Below are 27140 nucleotides of genomic sequence, written 5' to 3' on the forward strand. Positions count from 1 at the left end.
TTCCAAGGTCATTATTAATTAAGTTGAAGTTCCCAAAGGTGGCCTCATAGAGTAACCACAACACCAGTGTAGTTCATCACATTAACTATGAACATTTTCCACTAACATTTGACAATTTTTTTTGTCCTCATTTTGGACAATTTGTCTTTTGTTTTATAGTGTAAAACCTAACAAACTCATTTTTGGTGAAATATTTTCTTTGAAAAGTGTCTTTAAAATAAACCACTTGGTTTTACACTTCGCATAATACTTTCATACATTTTGAAATACTTTTAGGGGTACTGTAGAAGCATTTAGGCTTTGTAAGCAGATTTATAATGTTGCAGCTTCTTTTTCTGAAGTCATTTCTTAATGTTGTCACTTAATGTAGAGCAAATTTTTTTATTTTTTTTTTATTATTATGCATAGAAATTAAATCGAAATTGCTACAACCTGCCATCTGTTTATCTCCATCTGTTGTTGAATGTTTTTTAAAAGCCCTCCAAAATGAAATGCCAATTATTTGCATCAAAGTGTAAATCCAGTTCCGAGTATTGCTACAAATAAAATATAATTCTCTTTTCTTGGAAATATTATAAAAAATAACACCAATAGGTAATCATATCCTTCAAATTTAGATTCTGATCCTTTATTTGATTCTTAGCATCGCCTGCACACAGAACCAAGTTGTAGTGTAAATTCACAGGGATGCAAACTGACATGGCCGATCCATTCACTACACACATTGGAGCCCCTGAAAAGCTGAAGACATCCCCAGATGGACACCCCCTTGGCATGCTCACCGTTGCCCACATTAAAAAAAGCTGTGAAGGACACACACAGAGAGAGAGACACACACGAGAGAAAGCAGCATGTTTTATCTAAAATCAGTTAATTCATGATCAAACAGTTCATTTAGATTGCTTTTGTGCTTTTCTTTGCTTTTCTTCCTTCATAGTACTTTGTTGGAAAGGAGAATGTAAAAGCTTAAATGTTTGTGCCTAAACCCTCAAAGGTCTAATGCGTAAACCCTTGAGCTATAGTGTGAATCAGTTTATTTGTGGGGTGTAATTGTAAATGTCACATGTGATTTGTGCCATTGTGTAATGGTTGCAAACTTTCATTGAGGGCTGTTTTTTAAAGTCCCAAGACTGCAGAGAGCACAGTTTTGCATCTTTGTTCTTTTTCAGTAGGACTGGCATACATATACATATGTAGTCACACAACAGAGTGCAGAAGTCTGATTTCGGAGGTAAAAATCCCAGTCATTTTCTGCATAGACAAAAGGATTTTTATAGATAACTTATAAACCTTCAAAGACAAACCTACTGGGGGCTCTGAGGTTGTAAATTGATGGCATATGCTTCAGCTGAAGGAATCAGTCTGTGCTATTTCAACATAATGTCTTAAAAATTAATTTAAGATAATAGCGGAATTCCTGGTGACAAACTACACTACCCGTGAATCCTGAAGAGGAAGTTCCACCAATCAGAGAGTCGCAACAAACAAACCACAGCAAATGAGCTTTGTAGCAATCGCCCACCTCCATGACACACTGCGAATGACGCAATGAAGTTGGTCTCCCTACACTTTCAAACTACTTTTAAATTTGTGTATATCTGAATATTTTGCAGTAAAATTTAAATATATTGTTTCTATACTTATAATTAACAACTTAAAAGCAGTTGTTTTATATATTTCCATTGTCTTTAATCCAGTGGTGGAAAGAGTACTGATTGTTTTTTTTACTTAAGTAAAAGTACTGCTACAGAAGAAATAATTCACTTGAATACAAGTAGAAGTACTGAGAAATATTATGACTCAAGTAAGAGTAAATAAGTAGTTTGCCGAAAAACTACTCAAATAATTTCGTTACAAATTACTTTATGAAAATTATATTATATATAACATATACGCTTCCATTTTTAGAACACAAAGACATTTTTGTTTTTGATGCATTAAATTGATCAAAAATACTGCCAAAATCATTAATTGCAAATTATTATTACGGTTGAAATAATTGTTTTAAGTGGTATTTATTCCATTTTTTCTTTACCTGTGATGGCAAACATATACTGTGTCACCTATTCCTTACAAAAGCATTCTACATTTTAAATTTTGGTTTTAAAAATAGGCAAAAAGAAACACATCTCTCCTGAAATTCTATTTTCTCTTATTTTAGAGAGATGAAGGCTATTCCATGCATTTCTGTATTGATAAAAGTCCTAAACTAGCAGCTTCTAAATGCCAAAGACCTGCATTGCTGCAAGAGGATTCTTGGACAAACAGAAAATTTTAAGAATACAACATTTATTTAAATAAAAATAGCCATTTGTAACATTCTAAATGTCTCTAAATTGTCTCTAAACTACATAATGTGCATTGACTGAAACACATTCCTATTTCAGGTTTATTCTCATTCACAAATGTCCAAGTATTTTGGCAATCAAGTTAACATACTGTACAAAACTAATATAATGCAATATCACAGAGGAGGAAATGTATCCTCTATTATCCAGATATGGAATGAGATTATTAAGCAAACTGTTATCAATTCCTACATGCCAACTGAATAAAATAAGGAATAAATAAACATTTCACACAGTGTTTGGTGAGAGACATGATTGATTCAAACACTAAAAGTGGTTGTTCTGTATATGTATTGTTGCATTACAGGAGTAATAATAAATTCTTAATTAAAATTATGGTTATTTAACATATTGAGATTTTATTATTAAATAAATTGTAGCATTTGGTTAAATTATGTTCCTTCTTTATATAACATCCATCCCTTGCACATTTTTGGCCTCTAGCGGGTGAGGCTTTTCAGACAGATAAACAGCATCACAGGGCAGGGAAGTACAGTACAGTACAGCACCGTGAGCGAGAGTGTTACCCACTAGGACAGTTTATTTTGAACAAGAGGGGCGAACGGTTACGGAATTTATCGCGGAAATACAATACCGAATTGATGCGGACTGATAGAAGCGGAGAGCCCGTCTGTGTGCACGATGGTGCGAGGAAATGGACGGCGGAGAGAAAAAATGTTTAGTGAAAAGTCAAAAGAAGATCGCAATGTATATAATTGTAACTATATCAGATATTATTAATAAAACACGGGAACTCTTTGCGTGGGCATTTTTTGCCCCCATATTTTACATTTTGGGGATATTTTTGTCAATTTCGGTGGCATTTATGCCCCGAGTCCCTGTTAATTTCTGACATTATTGGCAATGTATCTTTCTAAGGTATTTAAAAAGTTTGTTTTAGACATATAAGCAAGTAAACAAGATATCCTCACATATATGTCAAACTACATTGTGTTAATGTTTGACACAGTTAAAACATTGCCTACCTTAAAAACAAGTGAAGTTTGATCAGTGGTTAAATGTGTTCAGACGGTTCCCTCATACCTGAATGAACGGCTCCTTTCCAGAATAAAATGAAATAGGCAGAAAATCACAGTATTACAGTTCTAGTATAGTGACAGGGCAGAATGTCTTGGAGACGCTAGAGAAGAGAGGACACCAGCGGCAGATTATGTAAGCTGCTGTGCTCATGATGCTGTAGCTCTTATAACATGCCGATTTCTTCTTCCAAAAAACGTCCTAAAAATTACAAAATATTATGTATTTTTTATACATTGTAAATTGTGATGAAAAATAACTGTAGCGAAGTTGAATACTTCATTTTTAATCAAATCAAGTAAAAGTAAAAGTACTATTATTTATTTATACTTAAAAAAGTAGAAAAATGTGAAAAATTTACTCAAGTATTGTAACGAGAGTAGTTGTAATTCGTTACTTTCCACCTCTGCTTTAATCCAATTACGTCATTCACAATGCTTCATGGGATTGTAGTTAATTTTCTCATTAAAGACTAAGGTAAGTACTCAGTTTTGTACCTTTGTCTTTTTATCTGATTTTCAAATACTTTTTTACTTCAAATAAAAGTTTATAATGTTGTGATTCACCCCAGAGCTGATTGGTTTGGTTCATGGATTAGAACACTTTTATGAAGAATGTTATGAAATCTCTATGGAAAAAATTAATAGAAAAAACATTTCGGCACTAAGAAGCTGAGAAAGTGGGCAGGCAATGTTGCACTCTATTAGGCTATATTAGATGAGCCAGGCTTGAAGCAGTCTCTCTCCTTGCCTGCATTTGGCCTGAAATGGTGAAAATACCCATAGTTCTCTCCCACCGTCTCTGTTCCGGCCCTGTCCTCTCTAAGAGTAAAACTACTGTGAAGTAAATCCCGACCGCTATCACTGTAAAACTGCCACCCACCAACAGCACCACCCCAGATATAAACATGTCATTCAGTGCCTTGCCAGGTTTAGGCATTTGGTAGGCCAGGGCAACATCCAGGAGCACAGCCCCACATATAAGCAGGGAGATCCCCGTGATCAACATGACCAGAACGTCAGATAAACCTCCGCTCTTCAGCATGTCGATCCGGCGTCTGCTACGTACACAGTTCATGTCCTGGACGGCAGAGCTCAGCAACTGCTTAAGGAGGACAGCCAGCGCAAGAAGACAAAGAACTGTACCGGTGCCTAATCTCCACTCACTGGACAGACTTGTGGTGGTGGAAAGAAGGCCTACGCCGCCCAGTCCACAGCCTAAGATTAGGCCCACTGAGGCGCAGTAGCATATTAAAGATTTGCGCGGCTCACTGAACCACCAGAGCTCCACTTGCTCCTCCAGGAGGTTCTGCTGGATGCGAGCTGGGTCAGGATGCGGGTGGTCCCTTGGAGATGAATAATCTTCTAGTTCTGACATGATTTTTGCTGCTAATGGTGCTCAGGACAGGTCCCAGCTGTGAGAAGATGTCTGGCAAAACCTCCTGGGGAGAAAAAGTTGATACAGTAATTAGGTAAGAAGATGCCATTAATACAATTGAGAAAAATGTTATGTCACTAATACATGCAAGCCTAAAATATCACCCATCTGTAAAAGAGAAATAAAAGCATAAATTGAAAGTTAAAGACAATAGCATGCTAAAACATATTACTTAGACAAAAAATGGGAAATGAAAAAGTGAAGACTACAATCAGGTAACTGCACATCACTCTTATACTCCCAAAATCAAGCACATTTTAAAGGGCTAGTTCACCCAGAAGTGAAAAACCTGTGGTCATGTACTCACCATTACATCATTTCAAATATACAGATTATATAGACAGACAGACAGACAGACAGACAGACAGAGAGACAGACAGACAGATAGATAGATAGATAGATAGATAGATAGACAGATAGATAGATAGATAGATAGATAGATAGATAGATAGAAACAAATATTGCAACTATTATGATGTATAATGCATTCAGTGGGGATTTCAAATAAGGGCTTTGTTTGTTTATTATTGACTATCATTCCATGCTATATGTAGGCCAGCCTAATGAATGGCAAAAACAAAAATTAAATGCCCTGTTTTTTTTTAGAAGGCTTAAAATCAATTCATGATGTGTTTAAACAATCTGTCTTAATTTCAATACTTCTTGTGCAGTCTAAAGCCTGTTAATGTGGCCGGGGACATCTGTGTTGGGAGAAAATGTGTGTAGAATGAGAATTAAGATTTTCAGTAGAGTAAGAAGACAATTTCCCTCTTGCTATGGGCTCTGGCATTAATTCCTTTACAAATGGCCTGTCCCTGTGGTCTCTGCGACCCTCAAGGTTGCAGGACTGACAGCTTGTCTTTACAATCCCGTAAGTGGCTTTGCCTTCACAGTAGGCACTGCTGCGCCCGCCAATTGCATCTACTCTTAAACAACACTAAATGCATACATTACAATCATGGACCAAAGTGTACTCTTGGTTCAACTTTTTATCTTTTTAATCCAGGACTAGTGCCATTATTTTGCATTGTTTGTTCAAAGTCTGTTGCCATGCACATGCGTAGACGTAAGGGTTGTGTACACGTGTTAATTAAGTCCCTAAAGACCTGAGTCTTATATCACTGACATATTGCATCTCTGTGACTGAGGTGAGGCATGAACAGGAAAGAGGGAAGAGTAAAAACAGAACATGGACTTGAAAACAGAAGCACCAAAGTCCACTAAGATTACAATATATAAATATACACTGTGGATTCAAAATATTTATTACAGTTTTTATAGCATAAAAAAAATACAAGTTCATCAAAGAACATGTTGAGATTAGATAAAAATTATTTATTATACATGTTGTCTGCCATGCAGAGGGAAAATTAATCAGGTATATAGTGTATGCTTGCTCATGAGTCGCTTAAATAATAATTTATTATTTAATTTCTTATTTATTATTATTATCAGCTCCATGCTGAAAAAATTAAAAATAAATAACTAAACGCTTGACCAACACAAAATGGGTGTTATTTTAAAGCTTAAAAGAGCTTTAAAAGCTGAACCCTGAACAGGTGCTTTTTAATTTGCTGACAAATGAGATCCGTTCCTTTTTCATAACTTATGAAATATGATTATTTACTGTACACTATATTGTCAAAATATGATCAAAACATTGTTTAGATCAGAAAGGTCTCAAGTAGAATACAACAAATATTGTGTCACTCACATACCAAATAAATATCGAGTAAAAGCCCAGGAAAAAAAACCTTTCAGAGTTCAAAACAGATGTGTACTTTCGTCCTGTTTTCATTTGTAGATTCAAAAAAGTAGTATAATTCGGCCTTTAGAGTTGGGGTTTAGGGGTAGAGTTAATAAAATATCCATTCCTGTGGACTATTACATAATTTACAACAAAAAATTCAACTCGCTTTTGGGGCCACTCTAAGCACTTTTCACCCAGAAACTGGAGCTCACACGTCCCCATCCGTTCAACAACACTTCCAGCTTCGGCCACTGGGGGCAGCGGTTCGAGTTTCGATATGCACTGACAGATTTTAGCAGCAGAACTTTCAACCTACTGTCGTAGAATTTACAGTGCGATCAGTCTGCTGACTTTTTGCACTTCATACAATTTCTTTGCCCTCTACATTCCCAGTTATTTTATAAAGATAGAGAATACAGACTATACTGTTGTAGTACACCCTGTCTTATCCCACCTGCCTTGTGTAAAAGATTACAGGACCCACTATGCATCCTAAAAAGTAGCACCTGTGGCTCTTCTTTAAAAAAAAAAACTAATTAAACCTGGTTTGACAGTTCTTCAATCATGTCTAAGTGGACTCAACCTTCTGAATTATTAAGCTTATAACAAAATATTATCCAGAAAGATTCAGTGGAAGAGTACTCACCCTACAAAATTAGACACAGACTGCAGTCTAAGTCTTTCTCAATCTGGCAGGTGAACAGTTTATCATTCACTGGTGCATTCACATTCAGTCATTTTCCCAGTAGATTGAAGAAAGAGAGAGGACCTCAAGGATGGATATATCCTATATCACCTCAAAATTAGGACTTGATTAGAGCTTATATGAGTCCTTCATCTTATATTTAATAATAAAATAATATTTTGACTTTCTATTGCTGATTTGCAGTGGTTCCTTAGGAACTCTCCTCTTCACTTTAGTGATGTCATTGTGGTGCATTACAGAGTACAATTATGAGATTTCTTGCAACTGATAGCAATCCACTGTATTTCCAATCAGTGTAAATTCTCCATCAAGGTCTCTCATAGGTCAAATGTCTGTCAGAGAGTGAGTGATCCACAAATTAAGACAGTGGTACAGGTTTAGAGGCAACCCAACAGTGTACCCTCTCTTCCTTCTTGGTTCATGTTGCTCTTGGCTACTGATGTTTGGCGCCTTTCTTGCAGATTTAAAGGAAACACTATCTTTCCCGACAGGTGTGAATGCTGCACATTGTTGCAGACCAGGCGCACAATTCATTCTCTATTCAAGCAGCACAGTGTTGTATCTCTGACTGCAGGTCTCTGAGGTATCTGAAAAAGAACCATTATAAAGCAGACTCTTGTCTTGTCTCTGGTCACCATACAACAGCTGATGCCTTGTTTAGTAGCTTGGTTCCTAGACAGAGACAATGGAGCAAGTCTCTGCGTGCTTCTCTAAGCCAGGATGAGATGGGTCACTATGTGTCTGGAGACAATATAAGCAAAGACTGACAGTTAGATATGTGGGGTGGGCATGTGATAGATCAATAAGAATCAAAAAGGGATTAATGATTTGCTTTTGATTGGTACAGGAGAACACTGCTGTTGGAAGAGACATCTGAGAAATAGTGTAGGTGATTCCTAAAAAGTAAGCTTTTTGCAAGTCTGTTTCTTCATCATATACTAAGAAATGTGCTATGACTATATACAAAAAGATAGTTCAGACTGTAATTTCTCATTGGATAAGCAGCATTCAAAGCTGTTGAAAAATGACTTTAAAAACACACCTGTGACTGCACATTCTATATTAATCAGGGTTTGAAATGAACTTTTTGGCTCACCAGCCACTGTGGTTTGTAGTTTTGCAAGGTCACTTGCCACTCAGCATTTTCACTGGCCAAAAAGTGATAAAGGTAGCTGAAAACTGTAACTGCATGCATTTGTTTGGACATTTTATTTAAACAAGAATTATATGAGTTTGCAGGCCTAATTGTTTAAAATAACCTATAAAATATCCAAAGGTAAACACCAGTTTGAACAGGAGTAGGATTGAACAGGAGGAAAATTTGTCTATAATTCTTCCACAGTTCATATAAGTTTCAACCCCTTCAAATTGTACTTGCCTATGAAAGTTTACCATTGTTTAACAGTGTCATTTGTAATTAGCGAAGCACGACTGAATCACGCAAGTTTCGCTCTGCGCTGTTCCAGAGCTCTGACGATCTTATCTCTGGAGAGCGCTGGTGTGTGCTGCGGTGGTTCATATGAAAGCACACTTCATTCGCCCTGCACAGATGTGTGTGTAAGTTATGAGAGGCATGAATACCATTAAATTTCCTTCGGCAGCAGCTCCGAGTTGCCTGACATTCACAGAATTTTCAATGCAGGAAAAGCCCTGAAAAGTGGCTAATAAGAGTGACAGAGTTACCCGCCACAGCCGATTTTTACCCGCATTTGGTGGGTTGGCGGGTGTTAATTTCAAACCCTGATATTAATGTGCCAGGATGCTATGTTGCTTGGCAACAATAAACAGCCAACAGTTAGGAAACTGAAGTATTCATTATCCTCACAATGGCTTTGCTGTATGAATTACATGGAGGAAGGCTTGTTTATTCACATTGTTTCATAAACATTACGTGATTGTGGTGACATATTTGCTCAATTATATTAAGTAGTTCCTTGAGCACATTGCAGCAGTTCTGAGGTGAAATACCCACTAAGTGGCATTAAAAGTGAGTTACATTTCCTCCAAAACAGATGAGGTTCATAAGGTTATTCCTCTCTCGAGTTTTAAATCTAAAACCTACTTCCCTACCCTAGACCTTAAACCTAAACCAGACCGATAGTCATAATAAACAAATGCAAGATGAAAAACAGATAAGGTTTTGAAGATCTGAGTTTTAAATCAACAAACAGACCTCCCTACCCTGAACCTTAAACCTAACCGATATTGTCATAAAAAGCCAATATGACATAAAATATACAATTGCTGAAAGAACAATGCCATTTTGTTCTTGCTCTTCAGAACTTGTACCGTGGTCCTTTGCATTACAAGTGCAATGCTCTATCAGTTGAACTACCACGCAATTTGATCACATTTGAACAAGCTTATAAATGTAGTTGGCTATGTAGTGCAAATGTCGTGCACCATAGTAAAAGTGATTAAATAAGTTGGCAATTCGTGGGGAACAGAGTGAAAAGTTAGTGTTCACTGATAATCTGCCATTTACTCGTTGCCATTGTTGTTGTAGCAACTAGCTTTCATTTCAGCAGGAAACTGCCACGATATGATCAACGAACAACGTAAAAATCATTTTGCAAAAATTTAGATAAAGTAACGTTATTCTATAAGACCATGTTTATTGAACATTGGTGTATTTTTAATTATAGTGCTATTGTTAGCTTTTTATAAAAGTAATAAACCACTCAACTCTGTATGTTACTGTGTTTTTACCATGGTTAGGTGGGTTAAAGGCACCCCACTTTGCATCATGCCTAAGAACACCCCTACATGTGGTAAAATCACTGTTCTGCACAGCCTCTCATATCCTCATGAATATGAGAGTTTTACTAAAAGGCCATTTATAATTTATTTGGAAAATGCCCATGGCATCACAAATACACAACCAACTCGAAATCTACATTTCTAAAAACGATTTCTATATATTTGAAAAATGTGCTGTATTCCAAAAAATTTATAAATTAATTATGGACGTTTTGGCTAATAAAGATCTGAGTTATTTGAGGACCAAGAGTGAGCTGTTAAATTCATGCTACTTACTGCCCCCTCTACTCTCTCCTTCCTCCTTAATCCACATTTTATCAGCCTGCACACATGGCTCAGGTTACTGTCAGACATAACCTCAGGAACAAACCACAAAGAGCAGCTGGCCTGGACCCTGACTTCAGAACTGTATACATCACCTCTGATTTCCCCCCTTATGCCTCTCTCTGCTCTTTATGCTTATGTTATGCTCATTATTTCTCTGCATCTGAGTTAATTTCATCATCTTTCTCAATCAGACTACAGTTTTGTTGGCTGGGGAGCGTTATCCTAAAAAATAAAAATTTCTTTCTATCATAAAAGTTTACATATGTCATTCCATGTACCTTATTCCATTATTTTACTTCAAGACTCTGTGGTGTCATTACCTCATCTCTTTTCCTCAATACAATTACCTTCATTCCAATTCTTCACTGCAGCTTACTGCCATAGTCCGTAGGAGGAAACAGAACACAAAATAAAATCATAAAGATGGATTACTCAATCTTACTCAACACAAAATGTCTCCATGTTCTCTATGTATGATTAACTCGACAACAGTGGACCTGGTCCTGCTTTTATGGGTGTGCAAACAGTGTACAAAAATTGGGAACATAATGTGAGACGTATTTCTCTAGAGCATGTCAGTAAGGGTGCAAGTTATTATTTTTTTATTTTTTATTTTTTTGCAAGGTCTATAATATTCCGTTTTCACTGCTATCCAGGGCCTGATTTCCCTTCATTTGAGCACAGCTGCAATATTAAGCACTTATTAAATCACCAATAAATAGGCCATCCACCCAGCTCCTCGCTGCTGACAATGAGAAAAAGGTTCACCTCTATGCTTTCCCTCTCACCCTGTTAGCCTCCCCTTTCATTCTCAAAACAGTGACAGAATACAGAATGTTCGGTTGTCTCCTCCAGGCCAACAGAAAAGTGGACATAGCCCATAATGCAATACAAAGCAGGGTAGCTATCCAGCTTGAGCTCCACTTTCTGCGTTCATCTCCGTCTGTGACATATACACCTGCCAGGTTAGACACCAGGGCATGCTCCCGCACTCTAAGGGCATAGTTTCAGTGTCACTGTCTGTCTCTGTGTCAAAGAATATTCCGGAATGTCCACTCACTGTATTGTCATGTTACTGGGAAATTTGAGGGCAGGATCAGCAATCCACATAAATTTGTTAATTATAAATAATTTTGTTGGTGTATCCAAATGCATTAAGGTTGATTCTGAAATGTTAAATCATATTTTTGACTTCAATCAAATCAGTTAATTTAGGTGTTACCACAACCAGCACATTTTAGGTTAACATCTCTTTCAGTGTACTGTCAATGTACAGTGATGATATCAGGTAATACCATGGTACTGAATTATAACCACATTCATGTAACATAATATTACTGTAACATGGCACTCCTAAATGCTTCAAAAATACAAAGGTATACTACCATGTTACAAGTCCAAAAATACCATATTAACAATGGTTCAATGGCTGATAGGGTAGCCGTGACTAATCAGTGTCTTCTTCTCCATAAACTATTACATTGCAAACCACTGTTCACACTTTGTAATGAAAAGGGCACATTAAAATAATTTGCTTCCCTTTTATTTTACAACAAGGAAAAGATCAAGATTACAGATTTTACCTTTCTCAGACTAGGCTGTTGCAGAATGGTTACAGTTTTTGGGGTTGAACAATTCTGCAGTAATTTTGCTTTTATTTCACTCATAATAAATAGTTAGACTGTAAAAAGTGAAAATGTGTAGTTGTCACTTAAGGAGCTATTTCTACCCGATCTGATCCCTAAACATTACTTTTAATTTTGATTTGGTTATTTTAAATAATAGCTTTGGCTTGAATAAAACCAGTTAATTTAGCTTACCTGACAAAACATTTTACATTGTACAGTTTTTCTTAAGAACACGTTTTTGCTATAAGTAATTGGTCACACTAAACATTACACTGTTCAAGTTATAGTGTAGTTGTGTAAGTAGTGATAGCCTACTAATGAAAACGTGTTACATAATATGTAAATATTATGTAGTAACCATGTAATTACACATAGGCTAGTTAAAGGGATAGTTCACCCAAGAATTAAAATTCTCTCATCATTTACTCACGCTCATGCCATCCCAGATGTGTAGGACTTTCTCTCTTCTGCAGAAAGCAAACAAAGATTTTTAGAAGAATATCTCAGCTCTGTAGGTCCATACAATGCAAGTGAAGGGGTACCACAATTGTGAAGCTCCAAAAAGCACATAAAGGCAGCATAAAAGTAATTCATAAGACTCCAGTGGTTAAATCTATATCTTCAGAAGTGATGTGATAGGTTTGGGTGAGAAACAGTTAAATATTTAAGTATTTATTTTTTTTAGGTAAATTCTCCTCCCTGCCCAGTAGGTGGTGATATCCACGAAGAATGCAAATACACCAGAAACAAAAGAAGAAGACCGCAATAACAACAAAAACAAAAGAAGAATAATGTGAACAAAAGTGGAGAGTGATAAAATAAAATAAAATAAAAAGAAGGATATGTTTCTCACCCACTCTTATCATATTGCTTCTGAAGATATTGATTTAACCACTAGAGTCGTATGGATTAATTTTATGCTTCCTTTATGTGCTTTTGGAGATTGCAAATTTTGATACCAATTCACTTGCATTGTGAAGACCAACAGAGCTGACATATTCTTCTAAAAATCTTCGTTTATGTTCAGCACAAGAAAGAAAGTCATAAAAATCTTGGATGGCATGAGGGTGAGTAAATGATGCGAGAATTTTCATTTTGGGTTAATATTCATTTAACGGTATTCAAATTGTACCCCAATGTAATAGTCACAAATGTTTACCAACCAATGTAAATTGTTATCAGACACGTCTATAAGTAGGCTAAATACTGATTTGAATAGATAACTTTTATTTGTAAGTTTGTTCCTCAAAATCATCTCTTTTTTTTTTCTTCCAGTTCCTACAACTGGAGAGAGCAAAGTCTACTTGCAGATTTTAGGATCCTCGTTAAAGGAAGCCTTAAAACTCTTCCAGGACAAAGTTTTCCTGTCCTGGATTCTCTCTAGGTGCAAAAACTCTGATCTGTCCTTCGAACTTTTAATTCACAGATATATTTCTTATGTAATTTTATAACCGAGTGTCCCTACGATGGCTTGCTGTCAGAACTCAGATCCGGCTATGAGCTTCAGTTCTTACCTGTGATGGGCTGGCAGGCAACACACCATCCCGAACCGCCACAACAGCCACAAATACACAGCAACAAACACACAGCTTCCACTCTGATCCGAGTCCGACTGACAGGGAAACGCAGTCAGCTAAAAGAGACATCAAGTTGAATTTAAGTCTCGGGCAGTAATTCCGACCATATCAGGTTGCAATTCTTATCGGCGCTGTCATTCCGACTGGCGTTGCAGGTGCAATGCTCGTTCAGTCCGGACTTTTGCCATCCGCTCGGAGGTGTGGTCTCTACTCATTACTACTCTGAGCGCGGAGCTCCTCTCCGTGTATTTCAACTGGGATTTCGAGACACCCGCAGCGATAAAAAAAGAGCCTCTGGTCCAAAGGTCTGTCGTTAAATGACGCCAAATAAAAACACCAACAAACTTCCTATATTTTTTATGTTCAGTTCACAGCACGACTAAACGTGGGGAGTTTTGACCTGCACTGTTTGCTGTGATGAATTTGACAAATATTCTATCACTTATTCACTGTAAAAAGTGTCAACTAGCAATTGTTACCGTAGGGAGCTATTTCTACTTGATAATCCTAAAAAATAGTTTTCAGACATGTTACACCGTGTCCTAACCAGACACCAGGGCTGGATTGGTAATCTGGCATACCGGGCATTGTCCTGGTCTGTCAATGCACTTTGGGGCCAATCAGGGGCGGACTGGCCATCAGGAGAACCGTGATAAAAGGTATTTTTTCCATGTTAATCAGAGTTTTTGTCCTAACCAGCCATGACACACGACTAGCAACAGGGCTTTCTATTTCTGTGATGTCACGCCAGGCAGCGCAATCACCAAATATGTCTAAAATGATTCGTATTGCGGTATATTAAAGCCGGCATCTCACTAGCAACTCAACACAACAACTTGAGTTTGGCAGAGGGTGTTACACACCTACCGAATGTTGTGCTTGAGCTCTCATTCTTTTTAGCCGGAGCTCTGTCACACACACACACACACACACACACACGCACACACACACACACACACACACACACACACACACACACAGGGCCCACACAGACAGGTGGACACCTTGAAGTCCACCAGCCATCTCATCTCCAGCCACCCACAACCCCCAGCCGCCACTTTTGAAGTGGGTTTCGCCCAGGGCGCCATTCAAGCTAGAACCGCTACTGCACACACACACACACACACACACACACACACACACACACACACACACACACACACACACACTGGTTCAGAATGGTAGTGGGGAGACATCCTGGCTCATTCCAACTTTCTCTCCACTTCACTATTAAGCCCCGTTCACACTGTCAGCGATTTTGTTGCTAGATGTCGCTAGTCTCTGTATTTCTTGTCGCTATTGTGCGCTCCTACTGCTGACGGTCTAACATTATTGGTTGGTTGCACAACTGGCCATAGCTCCAGAAAATCTGATCACAGATGAGCTTGATTGCCAGTAAAACAAAAATATCATTCTTATTTGACATGGAATAATTTTTGCTATAATAATGATCATTCTGCAGGGGAGAGTGCTTTTATATAAACTACAGATGTGCTCAATGAATCCTATCATACAGTCTATTAATGATTGCATTAAACTCACTAACAATGTCAACAATTTCTGGTACATTATCCAATTTGATAAGGAATCAGTTTACTTGCCGCCAAAAATGAGCATTCTGGACGGTAAAGTGTTATAAACTGCATCAATACTCAATGCATTACATCAACACAAAGATCAATCAAACTCACTCAGAATGCTAACAATTTCTGACACAGTTTTCCACGCATCACTGTTTTATTATATCAGTATAAGTGGTTACAGAAACATGATATAGAACACTGAAATCGATGACAACAATAACTCCGTCTTTCCTGCACTCGTCTCCATTATCTCACATGAGACAGATGACGTGAGCTTCACTGTCTTTTCTGACTGGCTGTTGCTGCGCAATAACGGTGTGCATTTGCATCAAGTTGAACTTTTCTCAACTTTGTCTTGTCGCTTGACACACCCATATCCTGTCGCCAGCGGTTGCTATTGCTCATGTCGCCGGAAGTCGCCAGCTCTCGTTGAAAATTAATGGTCTCCTGTCGCTTGCAGCGACAAAATCGGGGGCTTTTAAAGGGGGCTTTACGTGGAGATCGGTGAAATAACAACAGGAGTACCATGTGAACATAAACAATCGTAACAGACTGAAGAAGGATGTGATTCATAAACTAAATTTGCACTGTGTATGTGTGTGATTGTGTATTTATCCCCTCAAAGCTTGCCGTAGAAAGCATTATGGAGCTTCAGTGAGAAAATAAGTTGAGTTAAATAAACACACTGTTCCGTCTGTGATTACTCTGATTTCTAAATTTTTTTGTCAATAATCCTCATTTTAGTTTATGAATATCGCGGTGTCACGTCTGGTGCGGACAGGCAGATAGCTTGTCACTGGAAACTTTTTGCATCACATTTGGTTAGGACGAGGTGTCAAATAATATTTTTGTCTTTAATAAAATCAGTTTGTTTAAATGCTACTACATTTTTGAGGTTCCCTGTCATTTTGTTCTTTTCTTTATAGTGTAGCAAGAAATGTGTCTCTGAGATGTTAACATTCACAAGATCGAGCAAATTTTGTCTTTAACATCAAATAAAGGTTTGGGAAAAAAATAACAACATTTTCACATAGGCCTTTAATGTACACTGAAATAAATTTTTGTGTGGTAACATCTAAATAAACTGGTTTTATTCAAGTCAAAAATATAATTTAACATCACTGAATCAACCTAAATACATTAGGTTACACCAACAAATCTAATTTTAAGAGTTACATCAAGTAGAAATAGCTCCTTAAAGAAATAGTCCACCCAAAAAATTAAACATTTATCATGTCAAGATTTATAGTAAAAAAAAAAATAATATTATTTATATATTGGCCTGTTGTCACTCAAAATTTATTGGATCACTTCAGAAGACATGGATTAAATTACTGGAGTCATATGGATTACATTTATGATGCCTTTATGTGCTTTTTGGAGCTTCAAAGTTTTGGTCACCATTCACTTGCATTGTGTGGACCTACAGAGCTGAGATATTCTTCTAAAATACTTTGTTTGTGTTCTGCAGAAGAAAGAAAGTCATACACATCTGGGATGGCATGAGGGTGAGTAAACAATGAGATAATTTAATTTTTTGGGTGAACTATTCCTTTAAGGTAACAATTGTATATGAACACTTTTTACAGTGTAGGATATATTCCACTTTGTTTCTTTTGAAATAAATATTAACATTTTCCAAATTCTTTCCAAGTGTTTTTTAGAGAGGGGTATATGAGGTTATTGGGAGGTGTCTGAATGTTCTGGGTTCAATAAAATGGTAGCCTGCAAATACCTTAAGGTAACCTATCTATCCAATCTATTTATATTGGCATAACCTATAAAATTACTTTTGTAAGTAACCTTTAAATCAACCATTAAATGTAGATGTTAACACAAGAGTCACATTTCTGTCATGTCAGTCCCTTGTTGGCACATCTAGGTTCTGTGGCTATAGTACTGGCTATACTTTTGAAACAGTGTGCATTTTAACAATAATTGCAGTGATGTGCCTTGACCTATAGACTTCCATTGTGAGAGCTTTACTGTAAACAGGATTTTTGTTTGTTTTTTCAACTTGTGGAAATAGTTTTCTGTGGTAATTGAAAGCATCTCAGATGCTGTTGGTTTAGCTTATCTTGTATTACCTGAGTGGTCCTAAACAATATTTTTTCTTTGGACTGGAAATGTATTTAGTAAGGCTTTATTTTATTTTTTATTTTGCATTTATTTAGGTCAGTCAGTCTGCTTTTTTGAAACAGAATGTTCCAATTTCTTCTGAGAAATCCGGATATAAAACTCAATTTAGGTATATCTAAGATTGGCACAGGGAGGTGTACTAAAAATCACTTATCTGAAAATGGTGACACCCAGTGGTGCCCTACTGAATACACAAGCATCAGTCAATGTAAATCAAAGGATATGCGAGTTTCTTTGTACCCAAACCACAAAAGAAGTTGGATTTTCCAGCATATTTCATTTGAGTGTTTTGAAATGTCTTTCTCCCTGTGGTTCTGAGACAGAGCCCTGCATTTAATGACTACTGGTGTCCTTGAGAAGTGCACAGTGTTCTCAAAATAGCCAGTAAAGTGCACATTTAATTTGTATTTTTGTTTCTCATGCAAAAGTAATGCATGAGAAACACTCTTGATAGTGTGCAATCCACTAATTCTGCTACCTTAACACTAATGCCATGTGATTATATTTATACACATACAGCAAGAGCATTGCAGTAAAGCAATGCCGTCCCTTCTTGGCACACTAAAATGCTTCTGCTCTCTCTCTATCTCTTTATCTTGTGACAGATGTTGGCCTCACCTCCTCATGCTGCCTGATGTACTGTCCTTTTGCATCTTTGATGTTGTACCTTAGTCTCTTGGGCTCTTGGGATGAAGCTTATATTTTTGAAGGTCATTGATGAATCTGTGCACCAGTCTCTCCTAATCACTATCCTGTTAAGGGAGGGGGGAATCATACACACACACACACTTTGCATCTTCTCATCAGTGTCGTTGAGTTTGGGCTTGATTCGAATGATGTTTAGTTCTTTGTAAGCCTTTCTGATGTGAAAAGAGTTTTTTCTCAATCCACTGAGAGGAAAGCGTACCAGGCATCGATCTCTCTCTTCAGCCATTAGTGCTGATCTATTCCCCCTCTGCCTCATCCCGGGCTCATTTGTATTCTAATTGCTAGGACTTGAAGTGACATGCTACATTTTGTACAAGGCCGTTCTCTGTCAATGCCTTGCCAATACTACTGTAGTGCTGTCTTCAGCTATGCTGGGATGTTACAGGTGACATCTGAACCTCAAGGTAGTCACATGCATACATATGCCGATCATACTGCACATGGTGTTCAATAGTATATGAGTAAACTGGAATAAATTAATAAAAATAAAAATAAAAACTACACTGGCCCACATAAATAATAAATAGTTTTCTATAAGTGTGTTCATACTTTAAGCACCTCCAGAGCTTGTGAGATCTGTGGTTGACCTCCTAAATCCACTAAAATATGTCTGCACTCCATTTCTGCAATTATGGTCTAAACAAACCTTGACCCTCTTGAAGTCTTTCTCAAACTCTGCTTTTCCCAACAAACATGTAAGATCTTCATGCTAAGAGTGAAAGATATCACACTTCAGAACTTAGTCAATCCACACCCCTTTGAAAAATTAAATCCCACAGCTCAAGGTAGCAGATTTTTTAAACCACCATGAAATAATTTCTTCCCTTGTCTCAGCAATGACCTAGTTATTACAACTGAGTCACATACAGTCATTCTGGTCCCATAAAATCACGTTACTATACCTTCATTTTTGCTAAATGATTTTTACATGGCTTGTTGTATGTATCACGGCAATGTCCTGGTGAAATGTGCTAAAGGCACTACAACATCATTATCACACGAGATGTCGGCATGCTGTCTTTTAGAGTTCCAGTACACAAGGATCGGCCACATTATGCTGACTCACTGACAATCGGCATCTCCTATCAGACATTTTTGCATTGACTCCAGCGTGTTTACCTTTCCCTGTGGCATGACCGGAAGCACTTTGCGTGATCAGCGTGGGAGACCTAGGTTCAGATCCAGCGTTTAAAACTGGAAGAAGTATGCCCAACAACACTTACCGCTTGGGCCACTGTTGGCAGTGTTTTGAATTTTCGGTAAGCACAGACCAATTTTAGCTAAAGTAAAGTCAACTTACTGTTTCCAATTTCACCGTGAGATCAGTCTACAACAACAATGACTTTTATTTACTTTCACACAAATCACGAGTACAACGGCAGCTTACCAGTTAATAAACACTAAAGCTGTGTCCCAAACGACACACTGTACATTATGACCTTACAAAATATAATATGTACTATTGTACTTATTGTATGAATTTTTAAAGTGTAGTATCATCCCAAAAGAACACTTGACGTTTTTTTACTACACAGAAGTGTTTGCCATTTAACAGCTGACGGATGTGATGTTTCAAGCACACGTGATGTGTTACTGCTAGATTTAGCTCATTAGCCAACCTCAGTTCAACATTTATATCATTAACAACGTACATATTCAAACAGCTTGGGGTGATGGTAACGTGTTCAGCTCACATTTGCAAGGTGCTGTATCCACTGAAGTTTTGCTAGCTGCTACATTCTTCATTATTTACAACTGTTTTGTCAGACCAGCAGAGCCAGGTAACTCCGCCCCTTCAACTATGTATGGCAAGCCGTGTGCGCTGAGTGCATGAAGTGTCCAATGTTCCACACTCCGTTTTGATGGTTGAAAAAGTGCATCATCTGGGTAACTACACTTGTTAAAAGGTAACTACACTTTTTTTTTGCTGCATTAAAGTGTTAACATACTACTCGCACTACTTACACTACAAAATGGCATAGAATAGTACAGAAGTGTGCGGTTTGTGACACACCATAACTTTTTGTACTGTTCCTCACACAATGGTGTCTTGTGATATATAAAAATTATGACATCATTTATTATAGTGCATGACTTGTAAGGCAATACATTTGAATGTTTGCATTACATAACCAACTATATTTACAAGCTCATTTCGAGTGTGATTAAATTTGTGGTAGCTCAATTGATAGATTGTTATACTAGCGATTCAAAGATTGATTTAAAACTCGATAGAGAATAAACCTTCAGAACCTCATATGTTTCTCATCTCACATTTGCTTTTTATGACACTATCAGTTAGGTTTAGGTTTAATGTTTAGGGTGGGGATTAGGGGAAACGTTTTTGTTGATTTAAAACTCTATAGGGCCTTAAAAACCTCATCTGTTTGAGAGACTATCACCACAGTCACGTAATTTTCATTTTCATCATACAATTTTATTCAGAACACATCCTGCTGCCATTAGATGAAATAGTTACAATGAAAGAGATGAATGTTTTTGTTCTGAGTTTATTAATTAATGTCTGTGACATTGGATTTCTGTGTTTGATCATCAGTATAATTTTATTGCTAATTTTATTTCTGTGGCTTCAATCCAATTACTTTCAAAAGACGATAAAGCCCAGTCCAAGTCTGTGACATTTAAAAGACAATACAAACTCTTAATTTAGTCAGTGTGACACCGAGAAGGTTAGTCTGTGCTGCACAAAGTGTGTCCCCTCTTCCCTCTCATAATCCAGACAATAAAATACAGACCCTCTCTGTAAGCAAGAAAACATGCATACAGAGTGTCACACATCAATTGCATCACATCACCAAGCTTGTATTGGCAGTTATTATTTATGGAGTGTGCTGTGGTTGATGTTAGAGGCTTTGAGTAAGGACTGAAAAACAGGTAATAGATGTGCTCTGTCAAATACTTTGCAAGGGAGATAGGTAAAGAGACAGCTGAACAGTTACTGTTATCTCTGAGAGAGAGAGAGAGAGAGAGAGAGAGAGAGAGAGAGTTTGAACAAATTTTTAATTTAACTTAAAATGTAAGGCACAAATTACAAGACAATTTACAATATTAACGTCCTGGTTACTTTCGTAACCTCCGTTCCCTGATGGAGGGAACGAAACTTTGTGTCGATGTAATGACACTAGGGGTCACTCTTGGGAGCCCCAAATTGGCGAGTGGAATTTGCATGCCACTCCCCTGGACATACGGGTATAAAAGGAGCTGGTATGCAACCACTCATTCAGGTTTTGTGCTGAGGAGCCGAGACAAGGTCCCGGCCATTTCAGTGGGTAGTTCAGTGTTGTGGCAAGAGGGACACAACGTCTCATTCCCTCCATCAGGGAACGGAGGTTACGAAAGTTACCAGGACATTCCCTATCTGTCACTCACTCGACGTTGTGTCGATGTAGTGACACTAGGGGTCCCTATACAAAATGCCACAATTAGCTGAACTGTGTTACGTGGACTGGGGGTGCGAGACAGGCAGACCGCTGTGTGCCTCGTAGCCAGCGCAGCAGGCCGTCACGTAACCTCCCCCAACACTCTTATAAGCGTCGAATGGTCCTTTGGGAACAAGTCGACTGCCCAACAAATAGGGACAGGCTAGCCCAGTTGTGGGCTCTTTTCCTCTTTTGTCTCCCCAAAAAGAGTGGAATTTGTTAACCGACTGGCCGTAAATGTCTACGTCAGGGGGGTGTCACTCCCAAGGGGAAGACACTGCGGAGACCGCACCCCGCCCAGAGAAAAAAAAAGGGGGGGGGGGGTATTTTGAGTGGAAATACATCACATGGTCTTACAGAGTCTTGTCGGAAGTATGTCATGTGGAGAAGTCCCATGGTAGGTCCTACCTGTGAGGGGAGGAGTTTCTACAAATATGGTGACCGGGGGCAGAGGGGCCTCTGCCCAAGGAAGACGCAGTTTACCGACAGGGAAACGATTTAGAGGAAGATATCACATGGGGTCACCTACGGGGAACCACCACATGTGGAGCACCTACCTCAGTACAGGGCCTAATTAGCACACATACTGGGCCGGCAGCGAGTTTCTCCGTAAACTCGTCTGCCACAGAGCTAAGGAGGAAAGTCATCCAGGTATCACAACTTGTGAACATGACTGGGAGTCAAAAGCGCACGTCTTCACCTCATGGGAGGGGAAAGGCACTATGCACAAGCGGTACACCCGGCCAGCTGTCCCTGAACTTATCTGTTCGGACCTGACCACACAGGGGACAAAACCGGCTCAACCCGGAGATTATAGAACCTCGCAAAGGTGTTGGGTGTTGCCCAGCCCGCTGCTCTGCAGATGTCTGCCAAAGAGGCACCACTGGTCAGGGCCCAGGAGGCCGCTACACTCCTAATAGAGTGGGCTCGTAGCCCCATGGGGGGCAGCACGTCCTGGCATGATATGCCATCACGATGGCGTCAGCGACCCAGTGGGCGATCCTCTGCTTGGAGACAGTGCTTCCTTTCCGCTGTCCACCAAAGCAGACAAAGAGCTGCTCGGAGCTTCTAAAGCTCTATGTGCGATCCAAATAGATGCGTAAAGCACGCACTGGACACAGCAACGCCAAGGCTGGGTCTGCCTCCTCCTGGGGCAGTGCTTGCAGGTTCACCACCTGATCCCTAAACGGGGTTGTGGGAACCTTGGGCACATAGCCTGGTCGGGGTCTCAGGATCACATGAGAGTAACCCGGACCGAACTCCACCCTCTTGATCGAAGAGAGCGCATTCAGGAAGGCAGTCTTCAAAGAGAGTGCCTTAAGCTCAGCTGACTCCAGAGGCTCAAAGGGAACACCCTGTAGACCCTGAAGGACTACATAGAGGTCCCACAAGGCCATGGAGGGATTCAACTTCCTAGCGCCTCTCAGGAACCTGATGAACAAGTTGTGCTTCCCCAAATACTTACCATCCACTGCCTCGTGATGTGCTGAAATGGCAGCTACATACACCTTCAAGGTGGAGGGGGACAGCCGCCCCTCCAGCCTCCTGCAGGAAGGAAAGCACCGATCCGACTGCGCATCTCTGGGGGTCTTCGCGTCGGGAAGAACACCACTTAGTGAACAGACGCCACTTCAAGGCATATAGGCGCCTCGTAGAGGGAGCCCTAGCCTGAGTGATCGTATCTACCACCACGGGTGGTAGGCCAATTAGGTGTTCCGCATCCCATCCAAGGGCCAGACATGGAGATTCCAGAGGTCTGGTCACGGGTGCCAGATGGTGCCCCATACCTGAGAAAGAAGGTCCTTCCTCAGGGGAATTCGCCGGGGGGGGCTGTCGCGAGGAGCGTGAGGTCCGAGAACCACGTCTGGGTGGGCCAGTAGGGTGCTACTTGGACAATCTGCTCCTTGTCCTCCCTGACCTTGCAACAGAAATATTTGCATAGTCCGGGGGGCCAGCTGTGTGCCAGCATGTCTATACCAAGGGTTGCATCGGACAGGGCGTACCAAAGCGGGCAGTGGGAGGATTCCTGGGAAGCAAACAGGTCTACCTGTGCTCGACCGAATCGACTCCAAATCAGCTGGACAACCTGGGGGTGGAGTCTCCACTCTCCCCTGAGCATAACCTGTCATAACAGTGCGTCCGCTGTGGTGTTGAGGTCGCCCAGGATGTGAGTGGCTCGTAGTGACTTGAGGCGCTGCTGACTCCAGAGGAGGAGACGGCGGGCGAGTTGTGACATGCAATGGGAGCATAGACCGCCTTGACGGTTGATATACGCTACCGTCGCCGTGTTGTCAAGCGTCCAAACTCCGGGCGAGGGGGACCAAGAGGATAATCATGTTGGACGTACCGGCAGGTGGGGCCTCGCGGCGGGGCGGAGCCTGAGGCGCCACGTTGAGGGGGCTCGAACCCCGTGGCCATGCTGAGTCCAGAGACATCGAAGCACTTACCTGGCTCCTGACGCCCACCATAAGATTGGTCGAGGAGGGGGGAGGAGGAACATCGTCCCTGCAGTCCATCGGAACCAACCCGGTGTGGGCATGTTTGTGCCACATCTGGGCGCGCAGGGGCGGGGGGTCTGCCGCTGGAGCGCCAAACCTGCCAAAATGGGACGGTGGACGGTGGTCATGACGACGGCCGTGCGCACCTGATATGTGACCCAGAGAACAAGGAAACCACTCTTTTGTTGAAGTTTTGGGTACCGCAGCCTCTTGGGCATGCATGAAAGATGAAACAAAAGATTCTCCTCCCGGCCCTCCATCAGGGGATGGAGTGGTCTGTTTACCAGCTCCGTAGAAGCGGGTCTCCTCGTCCTTGGGTAACCCGTCTCCGGGGCACTTCGAAGCCTTCCAAGGGTTCTTGGCAGCCGGCCATGAGACGGGTGGCATCTGCTTCCTGCGGTGGGCTCCACGCCAGGGCCGGGCCGCGGGGGTGGGTTGCGGCGGAGCCAGTGCTGTTGCTGCAGGAGGACGCCCTTGGCGAAGAGCAGACGGGGTGCAGGGTCTTGAGCCGCGCCGGGGCAGGATGTGTTGAATGGCCTCCATCTGCTGCTTCACCGCCAAGAACTACTGGGCAAAGTCCTTGACGGTGTCGCCGAACAGGCCAACCTGGGAGATGGGGGTGTCAAGGAACCGTGCCTTGTCAGCCTCTCTCATGTTGACCAGGTTGAGCCAAAGGTGGCGTTCCTGGACCACCAGGGTGGACATCACCTGCCCGAGAGACCGCACCGTGACCTTCATCGCCCGGAGAGCGAGGTCGGTCTCCGAGCGTAGTTCCTGCATCAATCACGGGTCAGAACTACCCTCGTGCAGCTCTTTTAGCACCTTGGCTTGGTGTACATGTAGGAGAGCCATGGCGTGCAGGGTGGAGGTGGCTTGTCCAGCGGCACCATAGGCCTTAGCTGTCAGAGACGACGTAAACCTACAGGCCCTGGGCGGGAGCTTCGGGCGCCTGCGCCAGGTGGTGGCGCTCTGCGGGCACAAGTGCACCGCGAGCGCCTTATCCACCTGGGGGATCACTGAATACCCCATTGGCCGCCCCACCATCGAGGGTAGTGAGAGCGGGGGAGCTGAAAGATCAGGACCAGGTAGTAAAAGGTGCCCCCCACGATCTTGTCAGCTCATCATGCACTTCTGGCAAGAAAGGAACTGGGGCAGGGCGTGGCCGCGAGCGGCGCTTTGGGCCCAGGAACCAATCATCGAGCTGCGAGGGTTCAGGGGAGTGTGGAGGGTTCCACTCTAGCCCGACGCTCGTGGCTGCCCGGGAAAGCATGTCCGTCATCTCCGCGTCGGCCTGAGACTGGTCGACCACACCTGAAGGGGAAAGCCCAGCTGAAGCCTCCGCGTCAGAGTGGACGAGCCCGCTCTCCAATGCTGCGCTTGATAGCTCATCATCTTCCCGGGCCCCGAATAATAGGTCGAACTTGCCCTGAGAAGAGCCGGCGGTCTCATCCGAGAGTCCGACTGGGGCAAGCGAGCATGCTGAGGAATGGGAGGTCCGTGGGGGGTTACCCGGTGGAGGTGGTCCCATTGGAGTCCCCAAATCACCCCCAGTGCTAACCGACACGGCCTCATACCCGTAGGTAGAAGGACCGAGGCGGGGAGCCGCTGGGGTGGCTTTCTTGCGGTCGTGGCTTGCCTTCGTAAGAAACGTTGCCATGGTCATGTTCTCGGAATGAGGACAAGACCCATCCATGAACGAAGTCTCCACGTGGGCAGAACCCAGACACCGTGGCTGTCAGAAGCTGAGAGATAACGACCGTAACCAGGAATAACACACAAGCGGAAAGGCATCTTTAAAAAGACGTTCTGTGTGTGCCGCTCTTTTAGAAGTGAAAATATACTCTTTTTTTAGAATACACCCTGCAGCCCGAGTCCAATGCTCCCTACACCAGAAGAATTCCACAAATAGCTTTTGTATATTACCTGTCAATTCACTGGGTGGTTCTATGACAATGGCTGTAGCGTGGTGGAGGGCGGGGCCGGGCCGGAATGATGCATGCTCGGACCCCAATCAGCCTGATGAGGTGAGCGAGGGATAAAGGCGACCGGAGATGGCAGTTCGGGAGAGAGAGAGAACTACAGGCAGCTGCCCCTGTATGTGTTTATGTTTGTGTGTTTTTGTTTAAGTTTATCATTAAACTTTATTTATATTGTCAAGCCAGTTCTCACCTCCTCCTTTCCCTTTTAACCCCTTTACAATGGCCTTATACCACAATGTAGAATTTATTCATGACCAAAACTCTGCTTCTTTAGGACAGTTGTGGTAATAGCCATTTCCATTTAGACAATCGGGCTAAAACCTTCTCCAGCATTCCCTCCCAATGTTTCTTTTGTGAAACTGTTCATTTCTCAAAAAAAAAAAAAAAAAAAAAAAAAAAAAAAAAGAAAACACCTAGCACTTTTATGGCCTCCTTTTCCCATTCAACCCTCCTGGAAGTTTTGGAGGTCCAGTGCTTTCCCACCACCCAGTAAGAAATCCCTCATTTTTCACCCAATTCACTTTGGTTGTGGAAGCTCTCTCATATTTCTTTATGATATCATTAAGAGTTGTAATGCCCTTCTGCCCAGAAATGAAAATCAGCTATTGTATATCATCAGCATAAGCTGATAGATATACTTCATAAAAATATTTCCCTTCACTTAGAATAAAAAACAAAACAACAACAAGACTATATAATTGTCCAGAAATAGGACAACCCTGTCTAATACCTCTTAATATGGGTACTGGAACACTTAATCCCCCACCAACCTTAATCATAACAGATGCATGATAGTACAGCAATCTAATATAAGAAATAAATTGGTCCCCAATTCCAAAACTCTTTAAGACAATAAAAAGTTATTTGATGTCTGAATTTGAATCTGAAGGTATATTTGAAAAAGATATCTCTTTGCTAAGCATTTCGAGAATATCTTATAGTCCACACAAAGTAAAGAAACAGGTCTCCAATTCTTTAAAAGTCCCAAATCACCTTTTTTTGGTAACAGGGAGAGAACAGCATGTCAAAAACGACTGTAAAAGGAAGTGATTTACTCTTAAAACATTCTGATAAAACTTCATGGAAGTCCTTCCCCAATATTTCCCCAAAATGCTGATAGAACTCTGATGTTAGTCCATCTATTTCTGGAGAGCATCCAGTCGACAACTGCTTTATGGCATCTGTTAAATCTTGGAATTTTATTTCTTTGTCCAGGGCTTTT

At 40.8% G+C, this 27140-nt stretch overlaps 1 protein-coding gene across 2 annotated transcripts; it reads right to left on the minus strand.

The window, feature by feature from the left end:
- Positions 1–626: 626 nt before the first annotated feature.
- Positions 627–13709, minus strand: LOC127449465 (transmembrane protein 125-like). Of its 2 annotated transcripts, XM_051712909.1 has the most exons (3): positions 13509–13709; positions 7220–8020; positions 627–4827 (listed from the first exon to the last, which is right to left on the minus strand). In XM_051712909.1, exon 3 carries the CDS (start codon positions 4761–4763, stop codon positions 4095–4097), a length of 669 nt encoding a protein of 222 aa, XP_051568869.1. In that variant the 5' UTR covers positions 4764–4827; positions 7220–8020; positions 13509–13709; the 3' UTR covers positions 627–4094. The 2 variants fall into 2 exon arrangements, with proteins under 2 accessions (XP_051568869.1, XP_051568870.1); XM_051712910.1 differs by lacking the exon at positions 7220–8020.
- Positions 13710–27140: the final 13431 nt, after the last annotated feature.

This window comes from Myxocyprinus asiaticus, chromosome 12 (genome assembly GCF_019703515.2).
Source record: "Myxocyprinus asiaticus isolate MX2 ecotype Aquarium Trade chromosome 12, UBuf_Myxa_2, whole genome shotgun sequence".
Classification (NCBI taxonomy): domain Eukaryota; kingdom Metazoa; phylum Chordata; class Actinopteri; order Cypriniformes; family Catostomidae; genus Myxocyprinus; species Myxocyprinus asiaticus.

Excerpts from the sequence above, each read along its gene's own strand:
- LOC127449465 (XM_051712910.1), bottom strand. The coding sequence starts at position 4,763 with ATGTCAGAACTAGAAGATTATTCATCTCCAAGGGACCACCCGCATCCT.